General features: G+C 51.6%; 1 protein-coding gene across 12 annotated transcripts in view; it reads right to left on the reverse strand.

Moving 5' to 3' along the window:
- Positions 1-531: 531 nt before the first annotated feature.
- SNED1 (sushi, nidogen and EGF like domains 1) overlaps positions 532-25,594 on the reverse strand; it is an 89,680-nt gene continuing 64,617 nt past the window's right edge. For 7 of the 12 annotated variants that reach the window (XM_027116432.1, XM_027116451.1, XM_027116469.1 and 4 more), the window contains 8 exons: positions 24,205-24,317; positions 23,064-23,345; positions 21,773-21,917; positions 21,615-21,697; positions 21,289-21,390; positions 12,921-13,037; positions 12,148-12,238; positions 4,634-4,875 (listed from right to left, as the gene is read on the reverse strand). In XM_027116432.1, the coding sequence (XP_026972233.1) occupies positions 4,734-4,875; positions 12,148-12,238; positions 12,921-13,037; positions 21,289-21,390; positions 21,615-21,697; positions 21,773-21,917; positions 23,064-23,345; positions 24,205-24,317 (1,075 nt within the window). In that variant the 3' untranslated portion in view covers positions 4,634-4,733. Of the gene's footprint in view, positions 1,883-3,899; positions 3,938-4,633; positions 4,876-12,147; positions 12,239-12,920; positions 13,038-21,288; positions 21,391-21,614; positions 21,698-21,772; positions 21,918-23,063; positions 23,346-24,204; positions 24,318-25,594 lie in introns of those variants that run through there. The other 5 variants (XM_027116498.1, XM_027116423.1, XM_027116414.1 and 2 more) reach the window with 4 other exon arrangements.

The raw sequence follows: 25,594 nt of genomic DNA on the forward strand, positions 1-25,594 counted from the left end.
AAAGCAGTGGCTCATTTGTAATGTTTCAAGGATGAATTATAATTCCTTTAGCATCAGGAAGTCTTCTACTAGATGTTTAACTTATAAAACATCAAAATGGGTTAATCATAAGAAAACACAGCACCAAGGTCAGGATTCAGTAGACTGTTTCTTGTAGAAACAAGGGCTTCTAAGCTACAGACTGGAACACGTTACATTTGCCTCGTGGCTGAGGGGCTTGAGGTTATTAACATGGCAGTAGAGGGTTTCGTCTTCTTTCCAGTGATATCACTTGATCTTGCTGTTTGCTCGTGACGCCGTAGCCTACACAGAAGCACAGTGACAGGTCCCAGTGCCACAGCACAGGTCAGCAGTACGTGTTTATGTATGTGGTTTTCTCTCGATTCTCCCAGTGTCAGAGCCCCTGGACTGCACTCAGCCGTCTTCTCCAGGTGGGCCTTGGAGACTGGGGACCTTCTGGAGTACAGTAGAGACTTCTCGAAATGACTATTCCTCCTTGCTGAAAATGACAGAATGCATAATACACAGACATATGCACACAAAACTTTAATAAAAATAAAAAGCCTAAAATATAACTCTGTAAAAAAATTTTTTTTATAAAAGATGAAAGGAAGAGCCCCTTTCTGTGGCTGTGGTGCTGACTCAGGGCAGAGTCAGTGGAAGATGCACGGGGGCCTGAGTTCCAGTCTGGGTCAGCGGCTAAAATGTTCAGCACACTAGAGGTGGGGTTGGCTTCTCTGGTTTTCAGCTCATTTGCAGAGAGAAGCAAGCGCTGCTTAGAAGCGTGCTAGAGAGCAGGCGTGGCAGGATGACGCGGCGATCTGTGTGTGAAGGAGGAGCGTGTGGAACACGGTGCTTACTACCTGAGAGCCCCACACAGCGTTATTTGTGTCCTGGACTAAGAGAAACCCTAACCAGCATCGCGTTCAGGCTTGTGGGAGGAGCCCTGGCTGGACTTGGTAGAGGTGCTGCCTTGGCTTTCCAAGTGGGGTCTGAAACCCTTGAGGTTTCCATGAAACCCTTGAGGTCTTTGGTGCCTTGGTGGGACTTGTCATCCAGGGGAGAGGCCAAAGCCTGTGACCTCGAAGACCAGGGATTAACCCAGTGTGGTGCATGGGCCAACTTGGCCCTGCCTGTTTTTGTAAATAAAGTTTTATTGGAACCCAGCCATGCCTGGTCAGTCACAAGTCTGTTGGCTGCATTTGTGCTACCACTGCAGAGCTGAGTCATTGCCACAGAGACCATAGGGTCCTCAAAGCCAGGAATACTGTCTGACCTTTGCAGAAAAGGTTGTAGGAAAAAAGTGTCTAAACTCCGTCTTAGTGTTATCATTTTCTCTCTCAGAGTCAGCTGGTCCGTATGATGGAGCAGTAGCCTGCGAATGGGCAGCATAAATAATCTGCTGGCGGAGGAGAGCCGGGCGAAGTCCTTGCAGTGTGGCCTCATCTCTGCCCCTTCCTCCCAGCCCCACCATCTCTGCTTTGGAAGCTGTTGAGAGCAGTTCCTCAATTTTGTTGCTAGCTCTCAAAGGGAGAACTCTTTCTCTGACTTCGGAATCTGAGAACGGGTTTCTGAAGGTTGCAGAAGCGTTCCTGGTGGACAGCCTTGCCATCCAGGGCTGACGTGTGCGCCGTGGGTGCGCATTCTCCCTAGGAGACGGCAGCCTGGGCTACGTCAGGTGTGGGTTCTGTCCCGGAGGTCTCCCTGGTCGTGGCTGGTGCTTGCCTGGCCTGGCCGGCTGTCTTCCAGAGGCCAGAGGAGAGAAGCCACTCAGGGCACCGACTCCAGCCAGGACCTTGTTCTCAATCCAATTTTAGACCTCGTCTTCCTGGGCTTTAGAAACTCGTGAGGTTGATGGAGCGTTAACAAGAGCATCCTGATCCTTAGAAGAGAAAACAGACCGGGGCGTGAGGAGGATGGTGGTGGTACCCATTCCGCTTTACAGCGGCGGCTCCCAGGTTGCTGCCCCCGGAGTACCTGAAGAGCTTGCCACGTCAGAACTGAGAAGTTTGTTCCCTGTGACATGGCAGTGGGTGCTGGGGGGCAGGCTCGTGGAGGACTGACTATACCCCGCAGTGGTGGGGACACGTGGGCAGCACTGCAGCTTCAATTTGAAATCTGCAGGCTGCAACCCCCTTCATTTGGTGCCGCCTTGGTTCTTTTCTCTGAAGGTGTATGGGCTGTCCCTGGTCTCTCTCGACTGAAATGAATTCTTGCACTTTGTTCTTGGGGGTGTGTGTGTGTGTGTGAATGTGAATGTGAATGTGAATGTTTCCTGCTTATTTGTGTTTTCTCCATTGTCTGAAGAATGGGTATCCTAAAAGCCAGTATTTGATAATTTAACAGTTGAGGGTTTCTGATGTGTTTTTATAGAAATGGATTCATTGAATGAGTTTAAAAATATATATATTGGGCTTCCCTGGTGGCGCAGTGGTTGAGAGTCCGCCTGCTGATGCAGGGGACACGGGATCGTGCCCTGGTCCGGGAGGATCCCACATGCCACGGAGCGGCTGGGCCCATGAGCCGTGGCCGCTGAGCCTGTGCGTCCAGAGCCTGTGCTCCGCAACAGGAGAGGCAAGAGAGGTGAGAGGCCCGCGTACCGCAAAAAAAAAAAAAAAAAAAATATATATATATATATATATATAAATAAAATCTTTCAGATGACTTATTGCAATATAAATGTTTCACACCCCAGTTATATCTGTGGGTGGTGAATTGCTTGCAAGCCTTGGAGTGCATGTTTTGGGTATGTGGTGGCGGTGGGGGGGGGAGTGATGCCTTTGAGTAGGTGGGACCTGAACGCAGAGACTTTTGATGGGAACTGAACGCCTGAGGCCACACGTTCTCGCTCACGTGCCGCTGCCCAGCCTGTGGGTCCCAGCCTCTGCTTTCCCTGCTTGGTTGGTGAACATTCTGCTTTAGTGTCAGCCTATACCTGCGAAGCTCTTTTGCTTCTGGTTGTTTATAAAGGTCTCTGAGTAACATTTCTTCTTCATCTTCTCAGCCATATAAAAAAATGTAGCCTGTTTGTGAAGCTGCTTGGTACCCAGGAGTCTCACTCCTCTCCTACACCACCAGGAAGATGGGCTTCTAGGCTCCTTTATGGAGCTCGAGTGGTGAGCTGTCCTGGGTCAGCCAGAATCCCTCTTTCATTCCCAGTGCGTCACGTTGATAAGAAATTGTGTTGGGCTGTGGATGGGTCTCTGTGGCTTAGCCTAGTATCTTGCAAAAAATTCGTGAAGGTTTCCACAGAGCGTGCGTGTGAGGGGGTGGGAGTCGCATGGGCTGACTGCACAGAGGTTGGGAAATGCTGGATTAAGCAGGAATAGCGCTAGAAAGCTTCTTCCGTTTCAGGGTTTCTGAATGCTCAGGAGGCCTGTGTTCGTTGGCACTCTCCCAGTGAGGGAGTCTCAGGACTTACGCAGAGTTACGTGATCAAGGCCGCACACCCTTTCTCAGTGGACTGCCATTTAGGGTCTGGAAAGCACTCCTAGAATTCCTCTGCCTTCTGGCATCCCAGGCCCCTCCCACTGTCCCCCCTCGCCTGCCCTCCCAGCAGCCCCTGTCAGTCCCACCTCCCTCTAAGAGCTCACCCGCCCCCTCCATTGCCATTACTGATGACTGGGGAAGGGGTTTCTCTGCCCGTTGAGATAGAGTGGGACTCGATGTGTCAGACCAAGTTTATGTCTATTGGGAGGCCTTCCTTAAGTATTATTTTTCTCACCCATTTTAACCCCCTTAGGAAGTTCTGAAACCTTCTGGTCTGAGTTTATGACACAGAGCACACACTGAGCTTTCTTCTCAGGGCTCCACAAGGAGACAGCAGCTCTCCTGAGGGCCGCGTGCTGGGGCGATGTCCCTCAGACTTCCCAGCAGCTCTGCTGGCTGTGGGAACGTACCTTAAGATTTCTTCAGTGTAGGACTGTTACTTTGTTTCCTGAAATAATTAGAGAAATGCGGTTTATTAAAAAGAAACCTGTGTCCCTGTAACTCTGCAGCTTCCTCGGCCCAGCCTGCCTGCTGTGATCCTGTCTTGTCTGTAGGTCACATGTGTTCCAGTTTGGGGAGTGTGGTAGTGAGACACTGACACAGGGATGAACGTTTGAGTCTGTGTGTGCCCACCTGGCTTGGGGTGGGAGTTGTGGAGTGATGAGGAAGGCTGCCTGGCTGGGTGTGAGTCATGGAGAGTGAGAGGGAGTGTGGAGGATGGGTGATGGGAGACAGGTGATGCGCTTGGGTAAGGCAGGGTGGGTTTTTCCTTGACTCAGAAACGCAAGACCTGGTGCATGTGGTGACTGGTCTGTGGAGAATGTGACAGAGGTTTGGACTCTGCTGTCTGTACTCAGGCAGTGCATTATATAATAATCTGTGACTACCTTGAGCCCTTTGGGGAAAGAACCTGGGTGAGAGTGAATAAAAAGTAAATAGAGATTTACTGTATTTATATAATTGGACCTGTCAGTAACACTTCCCAATACTAGTGCCAGATACTGTGTGAACGTGCATAACCAGAGTGACCCCCCCCAGCACCACCACTCAACCTCCCTCCAGCACCTGCCCTGTGACCTTCCCAGCACCCACTCTGTGACCCCTACCAGCATCCACCGTGCCCAGCTGTACCCATCTGTGTGCGCTCACGTGTACACACGTGGGCACACAGTTCCTTAGCATAGCCGGGCTGCACATCTTGGCAACCTGGCTCAGCCATGGCCTGTGGCATCCCACAGCCCCAGTCACCAGGGCCACCTGTGGCCGCCTGCAGGGCACAGCACGGGCCTCCTCCCTGGGACGCACCTGTCTGGGGTCCTGGCACGCGTGCTCTCACAGCTCTCTTTGAAACAGGTGTCTGGATGCACTTTGTAGACTCTTTTATACCTGCATCACAAGAAAGCTCAATGAAGCCGGAAACTGAGCAGAATGTTGCCCAGCCCCTTCACCTAGGCTACACAAACCTACAGGTAGCTGTACAGGTGTCTGAGGAAAGGCTATTATTCTCCTGATAAAACTTTACCTCCTGTGGATGTATTAAAATGTCCAACATAAAAATCATGTAATTGAAAAAAATGACTTTATCAAGGTATGATTTATGTAAAATAAGATACACTCATTTTAAGTGTACATTATGATGAGTGTTGACAAAGTGATATATAGTAAGAGATAAAGTGTGCTGGGACTTTCCTGGTGGTTCAGTGGTTAAGAATCCGTCTTGCAACGCAGGGGACTCCGGTTCGATCCCTGATCGGGGAACTAAGATCCCATATGCTGCAGGGCAGCTGAGCCCGCGCTCTGCAACTACAGAGCCCATGCATTTTGGAGCCCACGCGCTATGACTGGCAAGCCCGCGTGCCAGCCCATGCACAACTGGAAAAAAGCCTATGCACTGCAATGAAGAGCCTGCGCGCCACAACGAAAGATCCCGAGTGCCCCAACTAAGACCCAATGCAGCCAAAAAATAAATATTTTTTTAAAAATGTGCTATTTCAAAGACATGTCTTGCTTGAGACAGGCTACTTGGCTCCGAAGCCTTGAGACAATGTGACTGCACTCTTACGGGCAGTTGATGGAGAAGTTTGAGAAGCCTTGGAGATGCAGGCATTAGACACGGGCGGTGTGGAACAGGAGACCTGGCTCCCAGCCCTGCCTCCCACTTACTAACTAGTGTACTCTGAGCACGTCTCTGGAACTGAAGCCTCTGTTTCGTATGAGATGGGAATTGCTTATACTGCCTCTGTCACATGTTTGTAGAGAATAACGAATGAGAAAGTGTTTGACTCTTGGTAAAGCTTTTTAAACATCGGAGCTGTTTGAAAGAGATGCAGGGAGTTCAATGGGTAAAACTCATGAGCTTAGTCTAGGAGAGTCCTTAGGGTCTAAAGCCTTAGCTAAGACTTCCATTGCCAGCCATCAGGCAGTAAGAGGATCTGGAATTAACTTCCACATGTGAACAACTGGTCAAGATCCAGGAAGTAAGTCTTTTCAGATGTTAGAAAAAAGACCGTGCAAAACAGTAACCCAGAGAGAAGGGGAGCAAGGTGAGCTCTGGGATGGTCCTGGAATTCGGCCTGGAGGCACTTTTCGGACTGTGTTGTGGGTTAGGGAGAATCCAAGCAGTGGTTACACTGAGTGGGCGAAACAGATTGGAGTTGGGGAGGCAGAGGGTCAGAGCACGGAGAGGAGGGAGCTGTGCAGAGGAAGAGCTCCAGAAACCTGGAGGGGCGGGCCCCTTGAAGATTAAGCTGTGTGTGCATCGGGTGAGTAAAGACGGGCAGCAAGGAACTACTGAGGAGCTGGACAGTTCCCAGAGCCAGAGTGGGGAGATCTTGGTTAATAGGCTGTTCCAGAGCAATAGAAACCCCAGAAAGGCCCTGCCTTAAAAGTGGGGCATAATTAACCCCAGAATAAAGGCTATGCTAACGCCACCCTAAAACAGGCCTCAAAAGGATCCATCTAAACTGCCTTGCAAAAAACCAAAAGCCAAAAGTCAAACAAAGGAACAGGACAAGGATGCCCACTCTCACCACTTCTATTCAACGTAGTACTGGAAATCCTAGGCACAGCAGTCAGATGAGAAGAAGCAGTAAAAGGTATCTAAGTCGGAGGGGAGGAGGTAAACCTGTCACTATTTGCAGATGGCGTGACACTAGAGAGCACTGAAGTCGCCACACACAAACTGTCAGAACTGGTAAATACATACAGCAAGGCAGCAGGATGCAAGATTAATATACAGAAGTCCGTTGCACTTCTCTACACTAATAATGAAACATCAGAAAGTAAAAAAAAAAAAATCCTGCTTAAAGTGACGTTTTTAGAAAGCCCTAGGAATAAACTTAACCAAGGAGGTGAAATACCTATATGCTGAAAACTAAAACATTGATTAAGGGAACTGAAGATGATTCAAAGACATGGAAAGATATCCCATGCTCTTGGATCGGAAGAATTAATATTATTAAAATGGCTATACTATCCAAAGCAATCTACAGATTTAATGCAATCCTTATCAACACAGCTATGACATTTGTCACAGAACTAGAACAAATAGTCCTGAAGTTTATATGGAACCACAAAAGACCACAGATTGCCAAGCAATCCTGAGAAAAATGAACAAAGCTGGAGGTATAACCCTTCTAGACTTCAAACTGTACTACAAAACTATGGTAATCGAAACAGTGTAGTATTGGCAGAAAAACAGACATACAGATCAATGGAACAGAACAGAGAGCCCAGAAATAAACCCATACACCTACGGTCAGTTAGTCTATGAAAAAGGAGGCAAGAATATACAATGGCGAAAAGACAGTCTCTTTAACAAGTGGTGTTGGGAAAGCTGGACAGTTGCATGTAAATCGGTGAAATTAGAACATTCCCTCACACCACATACAAAAATAAACTCAGAAAGGTCTAAAGACGTAAACGTAAGATGTGACACCATAAAACCCCTAGAAGAGGACATAGGCAAAATGATCTTTCACATAAATTGTAGGAGTATTTTCTTTTCTTTTTTTTTTTTTTGCTGTACGCGGGCCTCTCACTGTTGTGGCCTCTCCCATTGCGGAGCACAGGCTCCAGACGTGCAGGCTCAGCGGCCATGGCTCACGGGCCCAGCTGCTCCGCAGCAATGTGGGATCTTCCCGGACTGGGGCACGAACCCGTATCCCCTGCATCGGCAGGCGGACCCTCAACCACTGCGCCACCAGGGAAGCCCCTGTAGCAGTATTTTCTTAGATCAGTCTCCCAAGGCAAAAGAAATAAAAGCAAAAATAAACAAATGGGACCTAGTCAAACTTAAAACCTTTTGCACAGCAAAGGAAACTTATCAACAATGCAAAAAGACAACCTACGGAATGGGAGAAAATATTTGCAAACAATGTGACCAACAAGGGCTTAATTTCCAAAACATAAAAACAGCTCATACAACTCAACAACAAAAAGACAACCCAATCTAAAAATGGGCAGAAGACATAAATAAACATTTTCCCAAAGAGGACATACGGATGGCTAACAGGCACGTGAAAACATGCTCAACATCACTAATTATTAGAGAAATGCAAATCAGAACCACAATGAGGTATCACCTCACACCAATCAGAATTGCTATCATCAAAACGTCTACAAATAATAAATGCTGGAGAGGGTTTGGAAAAAAGGGAACCTTCATACACTGTTGGTGGGAATGTAAATTGGTGCAGCCACTTTGGAGAACAGTATGGAGGTTCCTTAAAATACTAAAAATAGAGTTACCATGTGATCTAGCAATCCCACTCCTGGGTATATATCCAGAAAAAAGGAAAACATAATTCAAAAAGATACATGCACCCCAGTGTTCATAGCAGCACTATTTATAATAGCCAAGACTTGGAAACAACCCAAGTGCCCATCGACAGACGATTTGCTTAAGAGGTTGTGGTACATATATACAATGGAATATTACTCAGCCATAAAAAAGAATGAAATATTCCCATTTGCAGCAACATGGATGGACCTAGGGAATATTATCCTTAGTGAAGTGTGAGAGAAAGACAAATACTATATGATATCATTTATATGTGGAATGTAAAAAATAATACAAATGGATCTATATACCAAATAGAAACAGACTCACAGACATAGAAAACTTACGGTTACCAAAGGGGAGAGGTGGCAGGGGGAGGGATAAATTAGGAGTATGGGATTAACAGATACAAACTACTATACATAAAATAGTTAAGCAACAGGGATTTACTGTATAGTGCAGGAAATCATACCCAATATCTTGTAATAACCTGTAGTGGAATATAATCTGCAAAACAAAAAACCAAACCAAAAAACCCAGAAAACTGAACCACTATGCTGTGCACGTGAAACTAATGCAGTTTTGTAAATCAACTTTACTTCAATAAAAAAATTAAAAACAAAAATAAAAACATTCTTGAAAAGAATGCCAAAAAAAATTCCAACAGTCTGTACCATAAAGTTTATAATGTCTAACATCCCAACAAAAAAATTACAAGAGTATCAGTCATACAAAGAGTCAAGAAAATGTGACCCATCAACAGGAAAAAAAATTGAATAGAAAAACACCCAGAAATGAGAGCAATGACTGAAATAGCAGACATCTGTTATAAATTTGCTGTACACGTTCAGTGATGTAAAGGAAAATATAAACATAATGAGAGAAGTGGAGGCTCAAAGAAAGAACTAGATGGAACTTCTGGAGATGATAAAACACAATATCTGGGACTTCCCTGGTGGCACGTGGTTAAGAATCCGCCTGCCAATGCAGGGGACACAGGTTCAATACCTGGTCTGGGAAGATCCCACATGCTGTGGAGTAGCTAAGCCCATGTGCCACAACTACTGAGCCTGCGCTCTAGAGCCCACGAGCCACAACTACTGAAGCCTGCACACCTAGAGCCCATGCTCCATGACAAGAGAAGCCACCGCAGTGAGAAGCCTGTGCACCGCAACAAAGAGTAGCCCTGCTCGCCGCAACTAGAGATAGCCTGTGTGCAACAACAAAGACCCAACACAGCCAAAGCAAAACAAAACAAACAAAAAATCACAATATCTGAAATGAAAATTTTGCTGAATGGGATTAATGGTAGGTTAGACACTGCAGAAGAAAAGATCAGTGAAATTGAAGGCATGGCAGTAGAATCTATCCAAAACAAAGTAAAGAGAAAAAGGAGTGAAAAAAAGGAAAAGAGCCTCAGTGACCTGTGGGACAATATCAGTCTAATACATGCTTAATTGGAGTCCCAGAAGAAGGAGATAAATGGATGCATAGAAAAAGTGTTTGAAGAAGTGATGGCTAAAATTTTCCAAATTTGATGAAAGCTAAAACCACAGAGGTGAAGCTTAACTCCAGAGAGTAAAAACACATGTACATAACCTACCAAAGCACATCCTAATTAAATTTCCCAAAAAAACAGTAATAAAGAGAAAACGTAAAAGCAAGCCACAGGTGATGGGCACCGCGTTACACATAGAGGAACAAGAATAAGGGTGACTGAAGTTTTCCCATCTGAAACTGCAAGCCAGAAGACAAAGGAATGACCTCTTTGAAGTGCTGAAATTTGAAAAAAACACAATTATCAACCAAACTTCTGTGTTCAGCAAATGTGTCTTTTGAAAATGAAGGTGAAATAAAAGCCTTTTCAGACAAACAGAAGCTAAGAGAATTCACCGCCAGCAGACCTGCCCTATAGGAAATGTCCCAGTGAGCTCTTTAGGCCAAAGGTAAATGGTACCAGATGGAATCTTAGACCTGCACGAAGGCATGCAGAGCGCTGGAAACGGTAGATGTGTAAGTCACTACAAAAGACTTTATACTCTCAACATTTTTAAAAAAGATGATTGTTGAGAGCAAAAGTAACACACTGTGTGGTTCATGGCATATGTGGAAGTAAAACGTCTGGCAGTGACAGGGGAAGTAGAAGCTTGCTGTTGCGTGTCTTCTATGATACTGAAGTTGTGTTGTAATTCAAGGTATATTGTGATCAGTTGAAGACGCATATTTTAAATCCCAGAGCAGCCACTAAAGAAAATAAACCAAAGAAGTATATCAGTGAGCCAACAGTACAGGTAAAACAGAATCCTAAAAAATAATCCAGAAGTAGGCAGGGAAAGAGAAAGTGACAAAGATAAGGTGGGACAGATAGAAAACAGCATGTTAGATTTCAACCCAGTCACTTCAGTCATTTTGTTAACATGTAAACGGTCTAAACACTCCAATAAAAACCAGAGATGTCAGACTGGCTGCATGGCAAGCCCCTCGCAAATGCTAAATACAAGGAAGTCCCTTTCAGATACAATAGGTTGAAAGCACTGGGTGGAAAGCTATGGGCAAGTGCAGGGCTCTCCCAGTCAGGTACTTGGTGGTCGCCCCAGGCACTGGTGTAACTAACACAGTCGGAAGACGCAGGTGCAGGGGCTCCGGGGTGCCATTCCACAAAGTCCAAATTCAGGGGCCTGTAAACCTGGGTTCCCAAGTCCCAGTGCAGCTCAGTGCCTCTGGTGTATCCCTGCTGCGTGTCACGCTGGCTTCATGTCCAGGCTCATGTCAAGCCTTCTGTCTTGCCTTCCTACATCCCATCCCAGTGATCTTTAAACACGTCAGGTGTCACTTCAGCTCAGTGTCCTTCAGTAGCTCCCCACTTCACAGAGGACACATGCAGGTCCTTCCAAGGGTCTCCAAGGCCCACCCTCCACGCCCCCTCGCTCACTCGGCTCCAGCCCTGCTGGCCTTGCTGCTCCTTAGACGGGCAGGCAGGCTCCTGCTTTCAGGGCCTTGGCAACAGGTACACTCTGACTGGGCCATTCTTCCCTCAGATATCTCCGCCCGCCCATGTCTGGTCATGTCACCTTCTCCAGGAGGCTTCCCCTGACACCCTGCCGAATGCTGCTGCCACCCCCTCCTGCCCCCCGGGCCTGGCTCTCCTGGCCCTGCATATTCCTTTCTTCCATCCTCCTTTAGCGCTTGCCACCATTTAAAACACTGCAGGACAAACTCGTGCTTCTTGTGTACTGTGTCTCCCTCAGCTAGAACGTCAGGACTCCCAGGGCAAGACTTTGGCCCGTTCGGCTCGCTGATGTGTGCCGAGTGTTCCGAACCACGCCTGGCACACGGGAGGTGATCGTCCGTATTGTGGACAAAGCAGGTTGTAAGTATGACCCACGGAGTCAGAGTGTTAGCAAGAAAGGTCCGAAGAGGTGGGCTCGGCAGACTCCCTCCTCAGCCCGTCTTACAGATGGGGAAACTGAGGCATGAGTGCCTTGCCCAGGGCCGTGTCAGGAACTCACGGCAGAACCACGACTCAAGGTCTCCTGCGCTGAGGAGTGGCACTTCCTGGAGTCTCCGCATGCCCTGCCATCCAGGGAAGGGAGGCTGATGCCACTCCAGGGCGTGGGGAAGCAAGGCCCGAGGGCAGGAGCAGGGGATCCCGCTTCTAGACCTCATGTGGCTCTGCTCCCAGCTGCACAGCCTTAGGCAAGGTTTTCAGCCCTTTAGCTTCAGTTTCCTAATTTGTCGCATGGAGCGGGTGGGTGGTCAAAGCAAGCCCTTTCCGTGCTGTGACTACGAGACCTCAGGGGCCTGTGAGGACAGGGTGGAAGCATGTCAGGGTCGGGAACACGATACAGACATGGTGAAGGCGGAGGAGAGGGACTTACACGTGGTGACAGACGCCTCCTTCCCAGACCGGAAAGGACTTTGTCTCCGAGAACAGCCGTGTGCAGGGCTGGGGCACCTTTCTACAGGCTGCTGGCACAGAGGAAAAGGGCCGTCGCTTACAAGGAGCTCAAGGCCACGGTTGCCCTCTTCCTGCAGCCACTGTAGGTCTGGGGTTCTGCCCCTGCCACTTCCTGGCCTGGGGGCCTGTCCCCGGGGCTGCTCAGCGACTGTGGGTACTCCTCTGAGTTGGGGTCCTGGGAGCCTGCAGGCTGGTTTCCCTCAGGGCTGGTCAGAGTCTCTGGGTCTGGCAGGCCTCAGGGCTGTGTGGCTGGCGTGGGAGCTTCTGTCCATGAGCCTCTTGTCCTCAGCCCAGAAGTCTGAGGCAGGCCCGTGGCCTTTTTCCCTCGCACTGCCTTGTTTGGTCCCCAGGCGAGAAGAGCCCCCTCCTCCCTCCTCTCCCTGTGGAGCGGCTGTCGCTGTGTCCCTGTGATTGTCCCAGACCCCCCAGTTATCTGGGCAGCACCTTTCACCCTGGCACTTTGGGGCAGTGGGAGGCCTGGCGGCTCACTGCCTGCCAGCCTCCCTACCTGGACGCTTGGAGGTCTGGGGCACCGTAGCCAGGCCCCTGTCCTGGCATCTCATGGCTGGAGGTCCTTGTGGCAAACCCACCCTGGGGCCAGCGGTCCCGTCAGAGCCTGCCGTCATAAGCATCTAGAGGCCAGGCCCCAGCCCCAGTGACCCCAGCAGGCAAGGGGAGCGGCCCCAAACTTACCAAGCTCACAGTGTCTGCCTTTGAACCCCGGGGTGCAGTCACAGCTGTGGGCATCCTCACCAGGCACACAGGTGCCTCCGTTCTGACAGGGGTTGTCTGAGCAATTCCCAGGGGCATCTGTGAACAGCCACGAGCAGTTAGTCTCAGGGCCCCACAGGAAGGCCTGATAGCATTCCCAGGTTGCCGTCCCCAAGACCAGTGGGCCCTAGGGGTGGTCAGAGAGCAGAGGTGAGAAGACTGGCCTCAGTGTGCTCAGCCCTGACCCCATCACCTCGAGGGAGAGAGGGAGGGCTCTCGGTGCTGAGCCGTCACAAGGCAGAGGCGCCTCGGCTCACAGCTTAGATCGTGGCTGCACTCTGGTCGTCTTTGGGAGAGACTCCCCGCTCTGCCCTGGCCTGTGCCCCCTGCCCCACGTTTCTGCTGACTTTGCCCCGCCGCACAGGGTTTCTTCTACTCGGAACACAGAGGCCAACCCTTGAGAGCCCTCCTCATCCTCCAGTGCCTGTCCCCGAGCCAGCTGTGTGTCCCCAAGTCCCAGCCCTAGGCAGCCTCTGTGCAGCACTCTGTGCTGGCGTCTGTGCCCCTTGGACCGCTGTCTGCCTTCCGCACTCTGGGAGCTAGACGCAGGTTGGTCAGTGGTGCTGCCTGGGAGGGGCAGACCTGTCCCTCCCCGCTTAGAGTCCACTGTCTTTTTTTTTTTCTTTTCTAAAGCTTTGCAAGATAGCTGTTTTCATTTTTAACTCTTAACAAACTAAGAAACACAAAAGAATAAGAATCGTGCATACGCCACCACTTCGAGTAACCCCTCCACATCTAATCCAGCCCTTCCCCCTTACCCCCCTTCTCGGCAGCCGCCTCGTGGGGGGAGGTTGTTTAACATTTTGCCAATCTTGTTTAATCTATTTCCAGCTTACCATCTGCCTTTCTTTCTCTAGTTGGAGAATTTCAAAGCAGTTCACAGAAACCATTTCACCTGTAAATATGTCAGCAAGTATCTAATACATAAAGACTTAAGCACAATACTATCATTACAAAATTAACAGTAGTTCCTTAATATCACAAGAAACCGCAGTCCGTGTTCACATTTCCCTGATCATCTTTAAAAATGTTACTTACAGTTGGTCCCATCTAATTCAGATTCATAAAGATTCACATTGCCTTAGTTTGATGTATCTCAAGTCTCTTTTAATCTATAAATTTAACCTTCTTCCCCTCTGTATTTATTGAAGAAATGAGGTCATTTGTCCCGTGGAATTCCCATCCTCTGGGTCTGACTTACGGCATTAACTTGCCCCCTCCCCACGTTTCCCGTTAACTGGTAGTAAGAGAAAGGGGCTTAATAGGATTCAGGTTCACATGGTCTTTGCTTTGCTTTGGCTTCACAACAGGTGGCTGTGTGCCCTTTGGCTACACCAGGAGACATATGATGTCTCCGCATTTGGTTTTCATGATGTGAGGATCGATCACTGGTTCAGTGTTGGCAGCCTGCTTAATCCAGAGTAAAGTTCTCTTAGGCTCTGCACCTGACGGCTTGAGAAGTCATACAGATCCCTGATCTCTACTAGGGTCATGTCTCATGTGATCTGTCACTTCTCTGCCTCCACTAGCTAGGGAGTACCCTCTGAAGACCTGCTTTCCTTCAGCCACCCCTTGGTCACCCTAAAATACAGTCCATACAGGCAAGGCCAGGTAAGTGCTCCATTCTTTTCCTTTATTTGTACACGTGCAGAGTGAGTTGGTCCCCCAGCAAGCTCTAAAGTTGACCAATACGTTGTTCTTTCTTTCTTACCATTGTTATGACCTTGTGGACTTGTATATATTTGATGGGTTTCAGTCTGTTGCTGTCATTAGCTTTCTTCATGCTCAAATTATCCCATCTTTGGCCAGTGGGAGCCCCTTCAGGTTGGCTCCTGTGCCCTCTAGACACAATCCTAGTTGTTTTTGAAAGCCTGCTTGCTTTTTTACAAGTATGTCCTAGGATTTTTTTTTTTTTTTTTTTTTTAGGCTGTACCATGCAGCTTGTGGAATCTTAGTTCCCCAACCAGGGATTGAACCCGGGCCTTTGGCAGTGAAAGGGCGGAGTTCTAACCACTGGACTCCCAGGGAATTCCCATGTCCTGGGCTTATTTTGTCCATGTTCTGCTTCAGCCTTGGAATCAGCCATTTCTCTGAAGACCGCAGTCTATATATTTATTTATTAAAAAAATATTTATTTATTTATTTGGCTGCTCTGGGTCTTAGTTGCGGCACGCGGGATCTTCATTGCTGTGTGCAGTATCTTTAGTTGTGGCATGCAGGATCTTGTTTTAGTTGTGGCATGTGGGATCTAGTTCCCTGAACAGAGATCGAACCCGGGCCCCCTGCATTGGGAGCATAGAGTCCTAACCACTGGACCACCAGGGAACTCCCCCCCTGGTTCCTTTTAGTGGAGAATGGTATCCAGTCCACAGTCTGGCTGATCAAGGGGCTCACTGTTACTGTGGTGTCAGTGCTCCAGGTCTTTTCAGGAGACAGAACTAGGAAATTAGATTTAAAAAATAAAAATGAACAAATTATGAGTTCATTCCAATATTTCCAGTTCAAATGAACAGAATTAAATAAAATCAGGGGTTTTACTTCTTTGATTTTTATATTGTATCACTTCATGCTGAAAATCTTTGTGGCATTAACGTAATTATTTTCTTTATCCCACAATGTACATGTAATAGTTTGGAAATGACATTAAGATCACTGAGTACAGCTTAAAATTGCTTGGCAATTCTTTTAATCCTTAGATTATATCCCACTAGATGTTAATAGTCAGAATGCTGTTTTATTTATTTATTTTGGCTGCGCCAGGTCTTAGTTGCGGCACGTGGGATCTTTAGTTGCTGCACGTGGACTTCTTAGTTGCGGCATGCAGACTTCTTAGCTTCGGCATGCAGACTTCTTAGCTGCGGCATGCATGCGGGATCTAATTCCCCAACCAGGGATCGAACCTGGGCCCCCTGCATTGGGAGCGTGGAGTCTTACCCACTGGACCACCAGGGAAGTCCCTAGGATGCTGTTTTAAAAAATCACTTGAAGTGATCCTTTTGTTTCCTGTGTGGTTATGCCATCGGCATGGTTAATACGTTTATTTCAGTTTGTTTTCAAATTTTAGGCATTGCTTTCTTTTTTGGTGTCATTTAAAAAAACATTTTCTTATTTCTAAAGTCACATCTATAAAGGTACATTTAGAGATACCTATCTTCCCTCTCCATTCCCTTTATTTCTTCATTCTTGTTCTCTGCTTAATTATAGAGTTAATCATTTTTATTAGTTTTATTTATTTTTAAATATAAGAAAATGGGTATGTACATTCGTATTTCCCTTCCCCACTTTCCTACACAAAAGAGACACCAAAACACTGTTCTGCACAGTACATTTTGGAAACAGCTTTGAGATATACTTTATATACGATTCAGCCATTTGAAGTGTATAGATTTTTAGCATATCCAGATATGTGCATCCATCCCCATGGTCAATTTTAGAATGTTCTTATCACCTCAGAAAGAAACCCAGTACCTTTAGCTCTCACCCCATATACCTCCACCCCCCACCCCCAGTCCGAAGCAACCATTGATCTACTTTCTATCACTCTAGGTTTCCCTATTCTGGACTTTCAGATGAATGGAATCAGATTATGTGTTCTTTATGACTGGCTTCTCTCACTTAGCATAATGTTTTCAAGGTTCATCTATGTTGTAGCATTTATCAGTACTTTATTCCTTTTCATGGTCCAATAATTTTGAATATAACACATTTGTTCATCCATTCATCAGCTGTTTCCACCTTTCGGCAATTGTGAATAGTGCTGCAGTGGCCATCTGTGTAAGTCCTTGTGTGGACATACGTTTTCATTTCTCTTGGGTGTGTAGCTAGGAGTGGAATTGCTGGGTCACATGGTAACTCCATGTTTAATTCTTTGAGGAACTGAAGCAGCTGCACGACTCTACATTCCCACCAGCAGTGTTGGAGGGTTCCAGTTTCTTCACATCCTCATCAGTGCTTGTGGGTATCCTGACATTTTCATTCTAGCCATGCTGGTGTATGTGAAGAGGCATCTCACTGTGGTTTTGATTAGCATTTCCCTGATGACTAGTGATACCAAACATCTTCTCATGGGCTTGTTGCCATTTGTGTATCTTCCTTGGAGAAATGTCTATTCAGATCCTTTGCTTCTTTCTTTTTTTTTTTTTTTTGCGGTACGCAGGCCTCTCACTGCTGTGGCCTCTCCCGTTGCGGAGCACAGGCTCCGGATGCGCAGGCTCAGCGGCCATGGCTCACAGGCCCAGCCGCTCCACGGCATGTGGGATCTTCCCGGACCGGGGCACGAACCCGCGTCCCCTGCATGAGCAGGCGGACTCCCAACCACTGTGCCACCAGGGAAGCCCTGCTTATTTCTTAATTGGGTTATTTGTCTTCCTCTTATTCAGCTTTAAGAGTTCTTTATATATTTTAGATTCAGATTCCTTTTCAAATATATGATTTGCAAATATTTTCTCCCATTTTATGTGTTGTCTTTTCACTTCCTTGATGATGTCTTTTGAAGCACAGAAAGTTTTAAATTTTGATGAAGTCCAACTTAACCTGTTTTTTCTTTTGTTGCTCTTGCTTTTGGTGCCATATCTAAAAATCCTTTGGGACTTCCTTGGTGGTCCAGTGGTTAAGAATCTGCCTTCCAGGGGACGTGGTTCGATCCCTGGTTGGGGCACTAAGATCTCACATGCTGTGGGGCAGTTAAGCCCATGCGCCACAACTACTGAGCCCATGGTCTCTCGAGCCTGCCACAACTAGAGAGAAGCCTGTGTGCCACAACGAAAGATCCTGCCTGCCACAACTACGACCTGATGCAGCCAAAAATAAGTAAATAAATAAATATTAAAAAAATCCTCTGTCAAATCCAAGGTAATACAGATTTACCCGTGTTTTCTTCTAAGAATTTTATAGCTTTAGCTCTTACATTTAGGTCTTTGATCCATTTTTAATTAATTTTGTGTATGGTGTGAGGTAGGGGGTCCAACTTCATTCTTTTGTATGTGGATATCCAGCTGTGCCAGCACCGTTTGCTGAAAAGACTCTTCTTTCCTCCACTGAATGGTCTTGGCACCCCTGTTGAAATCAGTTGACCACAGATGTATAGGTTTATTTCTGGACTCTTAATTCTATTCCACTGATTTATACGTCTATCCTTGTGCCAGTATCTGGCAGTGACTTGATTACCATTGCTTTGTACTAAGTTTTGACAAACGGGTATGTGAGTCTTCCTACTTTTTTAGGATGTTTTTTGCTATTCCGGGTCCCTTCCAATTCCATATGGATTTTAGACACTGTACATAACAATTGTCCAGAGACATTTTATGGTAACCTTACAGAACATGGAAGTGTGTAGGGGTGTTTAGAACCTGTGAGCCCACGTCAGCAATCCTTACTCTCTGTACTTGGGACACCATCCTGCAGAGACTGTGACTGACATTTGTGCCATGCTCGGGCAGCTGGGACCCGAAGCCTAGAGTTATATGCAGCAGTGGGGTTTTTACTGGGGCACCACTCTGTAGCCTCATTTTACAAAGTCTCCACTGAATCCTGAGTTTATCGTGACAGACACACACACACACACACACACACACACACAAACACACTCACGAGTAAATAAAAACAAAGAGAAGGCTGTTTTGAACGAAGGTGGGGGACAAGGATGGGGCTGCACCCTGGGGCGGGGGCAATGGGCTCCTCCTATATGAAGGATAAATTACAGAGTAGAGAGGTTTAAGTTCTGCCCCCACTTGTATGGGTGTCAAGGGGATAAAGCCAGCAGAGTCCAAAAGCCCTCCTGGGGTGAGAAATTGGGGGAAACAGGAAGAATTTGACCAGCTTCTGCATTCACTCCAAGTTCCCAGGATGGCAGGAATCTTGGGAATCCTCCAGGAGCATCTCCTGGGTGCTTGAAGGAGCGGCCCTGACCTGGAGAGTTGCTTGGTGAGCAAATGCCAAATCAGGAGCATTAACTGTTGTGCTTGGGGGGTGCCTGGGGCTTTCTGGGGATCGTCCTTCCCTTAGACTTTTCTTTCCCTAGAAAGAAAAGTCTAAGAACTACCAGAGAGAAGGAGCAGATTATTCTAGAAGGAAACAAGAACAAGATTGACACCCAGTGACAGCATAGTTGATGACAGTGGACAAATGTTTGAAGAACTGAATGGGAGAGGAACTTTGAACCTCGAATTTTATACCTAGCTAAATTGTCCTTCAAATGTGAGGGCTAATAAGTGTATTTTCAGGCATATAGGGCCTCAGAAGTTTGGCCATGTAAAGTTCCAACAAGTACTTTGTGGACCTTGGCAAGCTGATTGTAAACGTTTACAGAAATACAAAGGCAAGAACAGCCAAGACATTGACGGGCAGCGAGAGGACTGGCCCCGTGGGACTGCGAGCCTTGCCAAAGAGGCAGCCTCTAAGGTGGTCAGGCTCGGCCTGAGGAAGCCAGGCAGCGGCACGGAGGAGGGGGCCACGACGAGGTGCCGACCACGCCAGTTCTCGAGGGACACAGATCAGATCATTACAGTGCTCTTCACACCCGTCCTGCTGGCAGGACGGCGAAACCTGACAAGCCCAGATTCTGGAGAGACCGTGGGCCAACTCACTGCACCTCTTGACTGCTGCTGGGAGGATCCAGACTGATACCCCACTTGGAAGACAACTCGCAGTCTCTTGTCACTGGGGCATTCACACATCCCGAGCCTGCACACGAGCCGGGAGATGTGTACAGGAGCACAGAGCAGCACTGCCGACAACGGCAGACACGGCCCACGTGCCCTCGGAGCGAGTTCACCGACGGACTAGATGCTGGACAGTGAGGGTGAACGAGCACAGGATGCTGGGCGCAAACGCGGGTCTGGGGGCGGCACACAGCCAGATGCTGCCCGGTGAGGAAAGCCTGTGGCTGTCGGACACCCATGCGGGCGGTGAACTCACTCCTACCATCCAGCCTCTGATGGAGCAGAGGGATGGCAGCACGAACTCAAGCTCGTGGTTCACTGGGAGGACAACAGCAAGACACAGGTTACTGCTGTGTTCTGGTTCATGGGTGGGTTCCAGGTCGGAAGGCTGTTAGTTTAGCAAAAGCTAACCAACCAGACTCACTAAGTAAAAGGGGGCCAGCCTGGCCCGATGGTGAGAATGTGACAGGAGCCAAAGACCGCGACTAATTCTGTGCACCTGGGGGCCATTCGAGATGTTTCGTCCTGTTATCACCTAAAATCATCGCACGCTCTCTCAAGGCTTCGTCCCTCACGTTAGCAAACGCTGCAGATGGCAGTGACAGCCGGGGCCAGCCTGGTGCCACCTCGAATCTCTCCTTAAGAAGGGACCCAGGAGAGGTCACTCACATCCCTCTAATTTCTGAGTTTTGTGAAATGAAACATCTGATATTTAAAAGGGCTGACATAACGCACACCATCAGATAAAATGTTTGTTTTTTCACTTACAAAACGCCAGCAACACTCTGACCGCACCTTAGCCGGTGGCTTCGTTCTCTGACTGCGTCCGACCCGCAAACTGCGCCCCCCTGGTGCTCACCAAGGCCTCGTACAGTGAGGGGTGCTGGGCTGTGGGGCCGTGGAGCCACCGCTGGCAAACACACCCTGTGGTGCAGGTGCCTGGATGTGTCCAGGTGTCCTTGGGTGCGCTGGGGGCCTGCAGGTGAGGCCGCATCCTGGGCGCTTGACTCTCCCTTTACCGAGTACTCTGCCTTCTCTGGGGACTGGCTGATGGGTGAGCCCAGTCTGAGCCTGTGGTGTAGCTCAGGAGAAAGGGCCACTGGCTCCTAGAACTGTCCCCAGAGGGACAAGGCCCCGAGGGTTAGAACGGGAGGAAAGATAGAGCAAGGGTCTGAGTTTGAGGAAGGAAGGTGGCATCTTGGAGCTGCCCAGCTGTGGCCCTCACCGGCAGACAGTTCAGGCCCTGCTTGCCGAGCCTGGGTAGCGGCAGCCTCCTAGGCGGTCCTCCAGCTGGAGCCGCCCAGCGGCTGCCCCTCCACTCATTGCTGCCATCCTGCTCCCTGTACATCTCTGGGAGAGGCAGGGAGGGCTCTGCTGCTCGCAGAGGGAGAGGAGGGGCCGTCTGCAGGGGGCAGCGGTGGGCCAGTCTCTCCAGGGAGGACCCTGAATGTCTGGGTGGCTGCAGCCCCCAGGCCTGTTCTGGTCTGCCTGCGTGGTGTGGTTTGGTCCCCCCTTTCCAGGGCGGGGCGCTCGGCTGCCCCTCGGGCAGGCCCCGTGCCTCAGCCCTCCTCACTGGGGTCCTTCAGGCCCCTGAGGGTGGTCAGCCCTGAAATCCACTCCTGCTGACTTACTTTCCACGCCCTTGTCACCACTGCGTCCGGGGAGCTGGAGGGCCAGGCTGACCTGCTCGGGGACCTCCTCCGCGTTCTCCAGCTGCACCAGAGCCGTGGGTTCTAGGAGAGATCAGGATGCCACAGCGCGCTGACCATGAAGCCTGCTGCCTCGCGCCCAGGACTGTCCCTGGGCCGCCTTCTTGAGCGGCTTCTCTCCCTGGAGCCCAGGGCCTCCGACCCCATCGGGGTCCCCTGCTGGGGACGGTGCGGGGCACTGGAGGTGGTCTTGAAGCCCAGGTTTCAGGGACCTCGACCCTCATCCCACTGGGAGGCCTGGCACTCACGTGATCTCATGGTGACCCGTCTGCCAGGCGAGCTCCGGAAGCTGGCGCTCACTCGTCCTCTGCCGTCCACGAGCTCCGAGAACCTGTGGGAGAGTCAGCGCGGGTCAGCAGGTGGGTTCTGGGCCCGGGCTCTCAGGGGCGGCGGCTGAGGCGGGCACCTGGAGGCCTGGGTCGGCGGTGCGGGGGCGCCGGGGTCGTTGAGCAGACGCAGCTCTGGCAGGCGCGCGGGGGCCGGTCGGGTTCTGAGCGCCCGCGGGGGGAGTCCTTCCCGGTGCCAGCGTCTGTCGGCGCCGTCCCTCGCGGCTGCGGGCGGGTGGAGGACGGGGTGGCCGCGCGGGCTGGTCTGGGGCTCCCTGTGCCCCCGTCCTGCCCCGCTGCTCCGAGGTGAGAGCCAAAGGGGCACGTACCCCCATCCCACCCCAGCCCCGCTCCCCGCCCGATGGGGAGCTGCGGATGCAGCCTGGGAGTGGTCCAGGTGCCGGTCCCCGCCCCCCACCCTGGCCCAGGCTCTCCGCCTGCAGGTGGGGCCGGGCCTCGGACCCCGTCCAGACTCACCTCATCTGAGGCCCACGCCCTGCACACCCCGAGAGAGAGGGCATGGCTCCTCCGTGGGTCCTTGTCACCTAACTGTGGCCTTCAGCAGCCCCCACCCCCAGGGCTGGGTACCCGCCTCACCTGCGAGACCCCCCGCCCCCCACCAGCTCACAGAGGGGCCCCGACCTGCCCTGTCTGCCTGGCGGGCGCGCCTGGGGCTGAGCTGGGTCTGAATGTCACAGGGCAAGTGCGCCCCATGCCCTGAGGGCAGGTCGGTGGGTTGGGAGAGGAGGGAGCCCGGGCCGCCGCCCACCTCCCCGCAGCACCATCCAGACCGGCCGTCCTCTTGTGAGCTGTGACGTGTAAGCGGGGTCGGGCAGGACCCCCGCGGGACCCAGCGGGCCTCCTGTGCTCCTGGGAGCCGACCCGTGCCCTCACCGTGGCCTTGAGCCTCCGTGTTCCTCAGCTGCCCCCACCCTCCGTCCGCCCACTCTGTCCTTACTTCTTGCCTCTCCCAGCCCACCCCTTGCTGAGGCTGTCCTGCCCCTCCTTCCCATGCTGCGGTCCAGCAGCTCCTCACGGCTCAGGCCTGGCTGCCAGGCTGCCACCCAGGGCCGCCTCCACGCTGCCACTGCCCACTCTCGGCGCTTGTTTTCAGGGTGATGCCCTGTATTTACCGCTCAGCCATCTGGGGTCCACTCGGGCGGACGGCACAAGGTGAGGAGTGAGATGCTTAGTCTTCTGAACTGTCAGCTCACTGCCCCAGCACCAGCTGCCCAGGAACTCCTCCCCCAACTTCCATGCATGCAATTCTGTGTCAGCACAGCCCTGTGCTCGGCTGCCTGTCTGTCCCTGGGACAGTGTGGCCTGGGCCAGAGCAGGAGAGCTGCCTCCCGGACAAGGTGCCGCACTTACAGGTGATGATGTACAGGTGAGCGGGCTCGCTGTGCAGCTGGTCGCCCCCGGCGCTCTGCACGGCCGTCACTGACAGCTGGTACCGCCGCCCAGGCCTCAGGTCCCGCACTGTGTAGGACACCAGCCTCCCGTTGGGGACGTAGCGGCTCTTGCTGCTCTGGCTAGTGGTCACGTTGATGACGTAGGCCTCCAGTGAGGTGCCCGGAGTGGGGGCATCCCAGACTATGTGGGCGGAGGTGGCCGTGACTCGGGCGGCGGTCAGGTTGGCTGGCGGCAGAGGCCCTGGGCGAGCACGGAGCAGGGGAGGGAAGTGAAGGGGGTTGACGGGGTCTTCTGCCCAGGACACGGTTTAAAGATCTGACACGGATTGCTGAAGCTTCATTTGAAGCCAGCTTGGGTGGTTACAGACCACTTCGTGGTCCTAAAGGGTGGTGTGGAGGGACGTTTGCAGCTGCTCAGGGCCTGCAGCAGCTCCCCCTCCTGCCCCAAGAGGCACCCCCAGAATGCCACCCGCTGGCCCCCGGTGAGGCCCCCTGCCTGGTCAGTCCATCAGGGTGCCCTCCCGGTGACACTTTCCATCCCTCGAGACTGGCCATGCACGCCTTCTCCTGGGATGTAGATAGGGGAGGGGGCTAGACAGGCAGAGGGTGGGCCAGGGGCCCAGCACTGAGGGTCAGAGCAAGGACTTGAGCCTGTGCTGTCCACCTGCACCACCGGGCAAGGCCCTGCTCACCAAGCCCCTGCCCCTTTCCCCACCCCTGTCCACTGTGCCCCCTGTGCCCGGACAGCCCGCGTGTTGGGGAGAGAGAGGCAGTGAGGGCCGGGTGTCCCCGTGGCAGTGTGGCGCTCACTCGGGCAACTTGCCGCTTGTCCCTCCTGCCCTGCTTGGTGACCCTGGTCCCGCAGGAGCCCGGCAGCGTGCGAGCAGCCACGCGGAGGGCTGCCTAGGAAGGTCGTCCCTCGCGGGAGGGCCACCCAGCCCCCTGCAGCCGCCATCCCGGGCGCCTCTGGGCACGCCTGGTACACGTGGCCAGGGCCAGGTTTCTGGTGTGCGGCCACTTTGGAGAGGACTGAGGGCTCGGGGGGAGGCGAGAGCTTCCAGAAGCCCCCGTGCGAGCCGAGCCCTCGCCATCCTACTTACGGGTCCACACGTGCAGCGGCGCCGAGGCCAGGCTCTCGGTGGGGTGCTCCTGCCCCCCAGGCCCGCTGAGGGCAGTCACCCAGATGGTGTATCTCCTTCCTGGAAGCAGGGCCCTGTGGGGAGGGGAGGCCAGGGAGAGAGGAACGGGACGGCTGTGCTGCCAGACTGAGGCTTGTCCGCGCGGGTGTGACGGGGGCCAGGGGTCGTGCCAGTGCTGGTGGCCAGGCAGCCTCCACGAAGGCCAGATTTGTGGCCTGAGACCTGAGTGCTCCGGGGGTAGGAAGCTACTCCCTGGTCTGTCTGTCTAGTATTGGAGTGGCTGGGAAGGTCACAGGCCTGCCGGGGTGGCTGGTGTTAAGACAGGAGAGGCCGGAATAGGGCAATTGGAGGAAAAGGGTTAACAGGCCCCCGCCCGCCCGCGAGGCTGGCCCTGGGCTGGGTGCGCCGGGAGGGTCCCCAGCCCCCTCGTGGAGCAGACGGCCTCGCTGCCCCTAGACGTTTGTGCCCAGTGAGGCTCCTGCGGAGTGCCGCTTCCTCCTGGGAGTCTGGACCCTTCACCAGGCACAGGTGCCCGCGACCACTCCCAGGAAAAGCCCCAGGCGCTGTGTCTCCGACGGGCTCCCTGGGGAGACAGCACCTCACGGTCTCGTCACGGCTGGTGGTGCGGAGCTAAGCGTGTCATGTGAGGGGAGGGGGCTCTGGAAGCTCACGCCTGGTCCCCGACTTGTCCCTGCGCCCCTTCCTTTTACTGATATTCTTTGTATCCTTTCTCTGTCCTGAATCCAGCTGTGAGCACGGCCTCTGCTGAGTCCTGGGGGCCCCCTAGTGAACGTGGGCGTGGTCTTGGGGACCCTGACGTAGCCACAGAATGCCCACCTTGGGCTCCATTTGTGTCTCTGTCCTGCCACTCTTGGGAAGTGGGCAGGATGTGAATCAAGGAGAGTCACAGCAATACTTAAAAAACAAAGAAAGTGGAGTGTCATCTCCAGCACTAACAGCCGTCTGCTTAGACGGAAAGGACAGACACGCACAGAAAAAGTGGTTGTGAGAAGTCTGCAAACCAGAAACGTACCAAAATGTGGGTGGTTCAGAGGATGTGGCGGACAGAGCGCCCCGCCTGGCCTGGCCTCACCTTCCAGAGCCCCGCCCCCTGGCCGTGGCCTGTGGCTGCTCTGGGCTGGACGCTGCAGAGCTGTTCCCGCTGAGCCCGCCCAGACTGCTGCGCAGGAATTTGGTGGGCGTGTCCTGGAGTGGAGCCGACTTTACTCCCCAGCCTGGGGACCCCTTCCCGGGAGGCTGCCAGCACTCTTCCTCACCCTTGCCCTCCAGCACTGCCTGCCCTCCTGGCCAGGGGCTGGAAACCTCTCTGGTTGACGAGCAGCCCACAGGG

The sequence above is a fragment of the Aethalodelphis obliquidens genome, unplaced genomic scaffold (genome assembly GCF_003676395.1).
Source record: "Aethalodelphis obliquidens isolate GAN/ISIS:26980383/991018 unplaced genomic scaffold, ASM367639v1 scaffold2, whole genome shotgun sequence".
NCBI lineage: Eukaryota > Metazoa > Chordata > Mammalia > Artiodactyla > Delphinidae > Aethalodelphis > Aethalodelphis obliquidens.